This window comes from Lissotriton vulgaris, chromosome 3_1 (assembly GCF_964263255.1).
Source record: "Lissotriton vulgaris chromosome 3_1, aLisVul1.2, whole genome shotgun sequence".
In the NCBI taxonomy this organism is placed as follows: Eukaryota; Metazoa; Chordata; class Amphibia; order Caudata; family Salamandridae; genus Lissotriton; species Lissotriton vulgaris.
The window spans coordinates 1,439,386,088-1,439,394,673 of record NC_141689.1 but is presented as its reverse complement, the minus strand read 5'-3'; the positions used below and the strand labels follow the sequence as shown (position 1 = coordinate 1,439,394,673).

The 8,586-nt window shown below is 43.2% G+C and overlaps 1 protein-coding gene across 1 annotated transcript; it reads left to right on the top strand.

Moving 5' to 3' along the window:
• Positions 1 to 216: 216 nt before the first annotated feature.
• LOC147728014 (uncharacterized) lies at positions 217 to 4,730 on the top strand. Its single transcript, XM_086961925.1, has 4 exons — positions 217 to 2,644; positions 2,810 to 2,946; positions 3,209 to 3,455; positions 4,437 to 4,730. The coding sequence occupies exons 1-4, from the start codon at positions 2,512 to 2,514 to the stop codon at positions 4,589 to 4,591; spliced, it is 672 nt and encodes a 223-aa protein (XP_086818051.1). The 5' UTR covers positions 217 to 2,511; the 3' UTR covers positions 4,592 to 4,730.
• Positions 4,731 to 8,586: the final 3,856 nt, after the last annotated feature.

Genomic DNA, 8,586 nt, shown 5'->3' with positions numbered 1-8,586 from the left:
CTCCCTGACTGACTCACTCGCTCTCTCTGACTGACTCACTCGCTCTCTCTGACTGACTCACTCGCTCTCTCTGACTGACTCACTCGCTCTCTCTGACTGACTCACTCGCTCTCTCTGACTGACTCACTCGCTCTCTCTGACTGACTCACTCGCTCTCTCTGACTGACTGACTCGCTCGCTCTGACTGACTCACTCGCTCTCTCTGACTGACTCACTCGCTCTCTCTGACTGACTCACTCGCTCTCTCTGACTGACTCACTCGCTCTCTAACATTTTATTTGCAGCTTATTTGCATAAAGCAAATGTGCAAACGAAGAATATGTTCTGAACAGTAAAACACAGGGAGGTGGAGCGTCAACATAGGAAGGATGACTTGCACAGAACCCACTCCCTTCTCCTGTGAGATGCAGGCCTCGCTTCTGCCAATCAGATTTCTGTTGAGAAGGCTGCAGGCTCCTACTATACTAAGGCCAACAAAATGGCCCCTAATACCGATAGAGCGGAAACGACAGACTCTGGCCAAATCGGTATAAATAGAGATGTAGTAGAAACGCGGCTTGTGGTATTAGAGTGTGTGATAAAATTGATAACACAAGTTAAAACAAATGAGCACCTTTTAGCAGGCGAAGTTGCGGTTTAAAAGAGAATATTTGCTAGGGTACAGCCACTGCAGTTGACAAAAGACTTTCCTCCTGCCAAAGATGCTAGTCAGTTCTCGGCACTAAATTCAGGAACTGCTGGCACGTACTTCCGTTATCTGGCTTTTGCCAGGTCTCTAGAATAAGGCCTATGCAAACGTGAAAATGTATGCCTTCTGAAAATTAGTTAAAATTATATGAAATTTAATGAAATCCACTTATGTTGGTATCTTGCATGAAAATTGAATGTGTGGGTGGGCATAGCTCACGTTCAAAAGTCATGAGATACACTCGAGCTGCACACAAGAAAATGTCTCCTACGAGACGTTTTCTGCTTCAGTCAGTATAAACTGCGAGATTTTGTAGCCACAAAAATGGAGAGAATGTAGCAAATGTCATATAACCCGAAATTTGGAAATTTCACGAGCATTATAAAAAGTTTTCATGTGCCTTCCAGCAACAGAAGAGTACTGGAGCAGCATACAATTGGCTCTTCCCTCATTAATATTGATGAGGCCTTATGCATTCATGAGATACAATGTAACCTGTAAGAGAAGCAAAGCCTTTGCCGCCATCTCTGTCGTAGGTTGTAACTAGCTACATGATTTGGTGCAGTTTCCACATTTTTCTCTTTAGAGCTAGCCTGTGTTAAAAAGGAGAAACAAAAGAATAACCATTTCTCCACTCTCCTTGGATCAGATAAATCAGATAAGTACCTATGTCCTTCTAAATATGTATACCATCATCCTACCATATACCAGATAGACGAGGATTCTTTGGTTAAATATATCTTTCTTCTATCATTGTATTCTGTACAGGACGAGAGTCCGAAGAAACTCTGGTGCGAAGAAACAGCTACACAAGCATGTACCTCTGGCGAGGGAACACAGAGGCGAAGGAACCCGGAAGAAGATATCAACGACCTGGGAGAGGAAGACCCGCGTGTCAGGGCTGGAACATGTCAGAGGTGTCCAATCAAGGATCCACAAATTCCTGACTGCAGGACAACAGGGCCCGAATAAGTAAGTCAACAACACACAGGGAGTGCAGGAAATGCTAGGCAGAGCTGTGACTTATGCAAAGCACATTCTTGTCCCGGACTTCCCAATTTATTCACACTTCACTCCACCCCGCTCCCTGTCTGCAAATGGAGAGGGTGCGACTTACAATGCCCCTACCCTGCTGTCCTTGAGTCTGAGTATGGAGTTCTGTGCCTGAGCCTTGTTCTATCTAATGCCACTAATGGTGTGTGTTTAGGGCCTTGTTTTTTGTGAACCAGGTTTTCTGTAATTGATTATGGCAAACTTCAGAATTACTTCTTTTAGATGCTGAAAGGAGGATGTAGCGTGGATCCTTGTTCAACAAATTTGAAATGATTTAATAGTTGCAGTAAGGCAAGTTATGGAACAGATAGATGACTGGGATCCTGGAAAGCTACCACTCTACCCTGATAGTATGTCCAGAGGCTTATTTCTTTGAATGAGTGGTAAAGGGCCTCGGTGCCATAGTCATGCACCTGTAAAGGGCCAACATTGAATCAGTCAGCTGTTAAATGCCAAACTTGTCATTTGCCCAAGCTGGAAAAGAACACACATGGTATCTCTCTCCTGTCTCTAGATGTCTAAGACGTTTATTTCTGACCTGCACCATCCCTTGGTCATGTGAAAGCCACTGTAACGGTGGCTATGCATTGAGGATCAGTCTAACAAAAATGTTAGAACCCGTGCAGCGATAATCTTACCTTTCACATGCTACCTTGGCAAAAATATTAAAGTATGTCCATGTGCTTATATATAGTCTACACTGGGGTAAATTTTTTTTTTTTTTTTTAAAGGTACATAGGAAATGGCATTTCCACTTGTATGACCTAATTATGATTTGCTTTCTCTCTAAGGAAATGGTATATAACTCCTTGTCCATAATTAATGAAAACAAAAGCTTTTCTGTTGGCCCTTGTTCCTGTCAGGGGTGTGTACGGTTACAAGCTGAAAACGAACACTTAAAAGGTGCGTGCTTCATATTCTACCTTTCCACGTAAACTGCAAAAAATTCCCATTAATAATCCTTTTTTTTTTCCATCCAAACACATGCATTGCCAAAAAGTATGCTTGTTAAGTGTATATTGTATTTATTATCTGCTGCCTTTAACAAGTGTATTTATTTGATTATAGCACAGTTGCAAGGCACTTGCAATAGTGAGTTGGCTGTACAGTATTTGCAAGATCAGCTGTCTGCTTTGACCAATCCACGGAATGTAACAGATATAACATCCTCAAAAACATGCAGTCGATCATTCACTGTACAAAAGGTATACTTTTCTTTGCCACTCTTTTAACACAGTTAAAGTTTATATAGGACAAACCTTGTAGATTTCCTGCATGAGGACTTTGAAATCTTTCTGCTTGCAATGTTTTTAAGTATGGCTGATTTATACTCCTGGAGCTAACATAGCAAATATTACATTGTTAGCCATGTACCAGATGCCAAATCAAAAACCCGCAATCTATGCATATTTTTGCGATTGTAACCTAACATAATGACAAATAGTTAATAGTTGTGTTATTTTGCAGACTGATATGCAGCAGTTGGTAAAGGACTCAAACGATCCTTCACGGTTCAGAGATGTACTAGTTCCAAAGAGAAAATTGCACAAACTCTTGGAGGAAGCCAAGTCAGAGCGGGACAGTGCAGGTTTTCTTCTCAATGGCATCAGCGAAGTACTTATTTCTCCTAAAGAACTTGCATCTGCAAAAGGTGTAACGAAGGCTCGTGCTGGAACAGCAGTCCTTGACGAGGAGAAGGTTGATGCATTGTTTGGTAAGATATTACAAATTTTCAAATTAACATTCAGTCGAGCTGGGATTGTGACAATTCATTATACATTGTGTTGTATGTTTGCATATGTGAGGTTGTATCATAACTGAACGATGAGTCCATCATTGCTTAACAGCTGTCTGCAAAAGAACAATAAGAGCAATGGGGGTGCCTTGTAATTTCTTAACAGTTTGTGCTGATCTTGTGCTACAAATGGCAGCAAATCTGGCGCAAAGCCTTGAGTTGGGATTTCATTTGTAAATCTGTAGGTCCAGGTGTGAGGTTCTCAAACTGGATGAATGAGTGATAGCAAACTGCACTAACAAAATATACTGTGCTCTCAGCTTTTATTTAGACTGGATCAACTCCCTAATAATTAGATCAGTTGGTCCTGGTCCTAACACTTGGTAGTAAGCTCCTATTTTGATTTCTGGTCACTATGCTAGTTTCTTAGACGACTGTTTTCCAAATATGATAATTGCAAGTACAGTTCAGACTCACCCTGGCTGCCTCAATGATGGTTTTGTAAAGAAATCTGGCACTGATTACTTTCTGTTTGCAGAGGAAGCTTGCCCGCGTCTAGTGAACAGGACTATGGCCCATGCTTGTTTTAATGCATCTACATTTGTACAGTCTTTATCAAGTACCCCAGCATTTCAAAAGGGTGAAAGAGCCAGAGAAGACACACTGCTACTTGGGGCTAGAACTGTCATTGTGGACCTGGGGCACATAGTTCATAAGGGAACTTTTTTTTTTCTTCAGCTTCTGGCCCCCTCTTCATCAATGCTTTGCTCTAAGCTGTGCCAAACTTTGACCAAGTGGCCTTAATGTTTCACTTAGGAACCATGTAACCCTAACCATATCTCATCTGGCAGACTGTATGAAATAATGGAATTGGAACTTTTGATAGGCAGCCCAGCCGTATTAAAAATCATAAAGAATGGTGGGAACATGATACTGATGTATGTTATTTTGTTTTTCCAGAGTTTATGAAGTCTGTGTGCAGTGCCAACGGCTGGTCATCACTGGACAACAGAAGTATGAGAAGGAAGCTGGCTATAAAAATTTGCAATGCCAGAAGAGGATTAAGAAAATCTCTGCATCTAGAATCAAACCATGAAGTTGCTGGTTTTCGTTGAGCTATTTCTTCTTGTTGCATTAGCCTGGCCTTTCTTCCCCGGATCTTATTTTTTTTCTGGATGTTTTCTCTTGTTTGGTATCCTGGCCCCTGTGGGGCCAAATATGTGCTTTAGATAAATAAAATTGCATTGAAACCTCCCTTTTGATAATTTGTTTCCTTTACCACTATTTTGGTTAGTGTTTTGCAAATGGTCACCATGTCAAACAGCGTCCGATAATGCTCTGTACCTCTAAATAAGGCAAATCCCAGTGAGTCAGGAGTATGGGAGTAGTGGCACATGTTAAGCTGATCTGAATGCAAAGGTATAACATTGCTGCAGGCCACTTCTTTTATATAAAGGTGCTTGTGGTATTTCTGCAGCACAAACATAGCCAAAAATAGCAACTTGTATTTTATACAAGTGTCTACCTCTCACTTTAGAGTTTAAAAAGTAATCTTTCCAATGCAGGACAAATAATCTGAGTATTAGGACCAGATTTAGAGACGTTTTGTGTCTGGTTTGCTTGAGTTTATAATGCAGACCTGATTCAAAATTTTCGGGATTTGCAAACAAGAGCAAATTGGTATTTGGTACAACACATCCGAAATGGGAAAAGTTTCACTTTTGTGTACACGTAGTATTTTTTGGGTAATGGAAGGGTACCCTTCCATTACAAAACCTAAACTAGACTCTCGCAGACAACATTGCATTATAGTACTGGTACTGGAAATGTCATGGGATCATCCCAGAGTAATTGACTTCCATCCTGAAGCGGTTATAGAATCATCCAGGGATAATCATCAGTCATCCTTACATTGTCTAGAGCCCATCCAGGAGTCATTCTCACTCATCCTGATGTTGTCAGTTAGTATTCGTGGAGTTGTAAAAGGTAATCACTCCCTGTCAGTGGAAGTCATCGGAACACCATCCTAGCGTAGTTTTTGTGATTACAGTAAGAGTCATCAGAACACCATCCTAGCGTAGTTTTTGTGATTACAGTAATAGTCATCAGAACACCATCCTAGCGTAGTTTTTGTGATTACAGTAAGAGTCATCCCATTTAAATAATCAGCCCTGTGGGCAGACTTCAGGATGGCCTGGGATGACGTCCCCAGGAATGGCTGGCTGAAGCCATCCAATGACTTCAGAATCACTCCAGGATGATCTTCCTTTTTGACTAGGGTTGCTGAGCTTTGTCGCTTGGTGGAGTTTCCAAGGAGGATTGCGGTTGTCCTCGTTTCCTCGTTCCGAGTCTTCCAGCTGGCTGATCTTGTTTGTTAGTAATTCAACTCAAGATGTAATCAACTCTATGTTGGAAACATGATCAAATGCAGAGAGCACGAGGTGAAAATGGTGGCGTTATGGTTGCTGTTACCTCAGTTGATGACAAGTGGTGAATGAAAACATGGTAACATTTAACCTGCCTCATGACCCATGACTTAATAGTTGGTATAGCTACCCAATATCCTGTCTCCCAACCTGCTTTGGTGCACGAAAGAGAACAAAAGCTCCATTGAGGAGGGGTGCTGCTTGTGCGTTCTGCACGACGGTGGGCCTTTGCTGAGCTTTGTCGCTTGGTGGAGCTTCCAAGGAGGATTGCGGTTGTCCTCGTTTCCTCGTTCCGAGTCTTCCAGCCGGAGTGAGCTTGCTGATGCATGGAGGCACACATTGGTGACAAGGGGTGAGCTCCCTACTCATTTTATGGAGGTTTTGCAGCGCATATGTGTCTCCCAAACGAGCGCGGCCACCGTCTTGTGTGCTCAGCGGTGGCGCTGTTGGAACTATACACCTTCTTGAGTGAACTGATGGCAGTGAGTTGTGTCTCTACAGTCATCCAAGCACTGAGTATTGTTCTGCCTCCTCACGTTTTAGTCATGTCGAGTGGACGGATTACTACTGAACATTAAACTGTTAAATGTATATGACTATCCATTGAGGCAAATGAACGTGCATGTGTTATCTGTGAGGAAACGTTTTTAAAGGCACTAACTATTATCTGTAGGTGTTTAAGGCAATCCTCAGGAACCCCATCATCCCACTATTCTTTATGCATCGCATTGTGTTCAGGCTGCTCTATTCCTGTGATGATGGAGTCTTTGCTTCCTAAATATATTGCCTTCTACGCCATTTCTTTGGTCATTATGGAAGCACAATATGCCTACCCTTCATAAATGCCTTGTGTTTGAGAAGATGTAAACTAATCTCTGTACTTTGGGCCATATGTATCAAGCTAATTTTCAGTCGCAAGTGCTGCGAATCGCAATAAACAGCGTTTGCGATAAAAATGTCTTTATTTCCAATGTATGATATACAATCGCATCGCAAAATGAGAAACCGCTAAAATAGCGATTCCTTACTTTGCGAGACCCAGAATTCTTTGAATTTCCTAGCGATTCCTTATTTTGCGATTTTCTCAGCCAGCAAAATTCGCAAGCGGAAAAAATCTCAAAATAAGAATTCGCTATGGAATGTATGAAAAAATCACAATTAGCGATTTCACGAAATTCGCAATTTAGAAAATCGCAATTACCACCAAGTAGGAGCAGGTGGTAACAAGGTGCAAAGTATTTAAGGAGTCCCACAATGCAACAGACTTTTTCCACAATGGCTGGGCTGTACGTGATAGCCAGGAGGCTGCGACTCAGAGCTGCTGCACAGAGTAGGAGACGCCAGGAGAGGATATTCCGTGCGCGCATTACCATGTTCCTGCGGACTGAGGAGGACATCTATACACACTACAGACTGGAAGAAGAGAGAATCCTTGATTTAATTCAGGAACTCAAACCCTTTCTTGAACACCCCACACGCAGGACATACTCCATCCCCACCCACATCCAGTTCCTGTGCTCACTGCACCTCTTGACATCAGGTAGTTTCCAGGGGGTGATTGCCTCAGTAGGAGGGGTGTCACAGAGTGCACTTTCGTGCTTTTTCTACACGTTCCTTGATGCCATGGTACAGAGGCTGCATCACCACATTCACTTCCCAAGCACCCTACAGGCACTAGACCAGACCAAGCAGGACTTCTATCAAATAGCCCAATGTCCCCACGTCATTGGATGCATAGATGGGACACATGTTGCAATATCCCCCCTCCCAGAATGAGTACGTGTTCAGGAATCGCAAATCCTACCATTCCCTGAACATACAGGTGGTGTGTGATGCCAAACACATCATCACGGACATTGTCGCTAAATACCCAGGCAGCACGCACAATGCTTTCATCTTCCGTCACAGTGGGATACACCGTCGGCTCACAAGTGGGGAGTTTGGTGAGGGATATCTACCAGGTAAATACATTTGTACAGAGGCCACACTTGTTAAGGATAGCATGTGCAGGAAGTATTTAACCGTATTCCTCCCACCCCACAGGTGACAGTGCGTATGCGGTCCGTGAGTTCATACTGACACCCTAACTGAATCCAGCCAACGATGGGGAGCGGCGGTATAACAGCGCCCACATAGCAACCAGAGGCACCATTGAGCGGACATTCGGGATACTCAAGAGCAGATTCAGATGCCTACATAAGAGTGGAGGGGCACTACAATACAGCCCAGAGACCTGTTGCAATATAGTGGTAGCATGTACCATGCTGCACAAAATCACCACCAGGAAAGGTACACCGGTGGAGCTCAGTGAATCGGATTCATCAGATGTGGAGGGGCCAGCTCCAGGACGCATGCCAGCCGGTGCAGTTCGTGCAGCTGCTGGGCGCCAGAGGCGAGACGAGATTACACGCAACTATTTCTAGGTAAGAAAATATGACACAATGCTAGATATCATTTGTGAGACTGTGTTTTATTCCTTAACTTCAGGAAGAATGACGTCACACAGCCTGAGTGACACACAATGTCTCTCCCAATGTCCAGCACATTTTACAGTCACAGTGCAAGTCATCAGGAGCAAGTGTCCATGTAAAGTGGGTAGCTGCACCCATCCAGTGGTCCTATTTAGTGTACCCCAAATGCGGCGCTGTCGGGAGGAAGCCCCTGTTTGGGGTTGTACAGTGCCC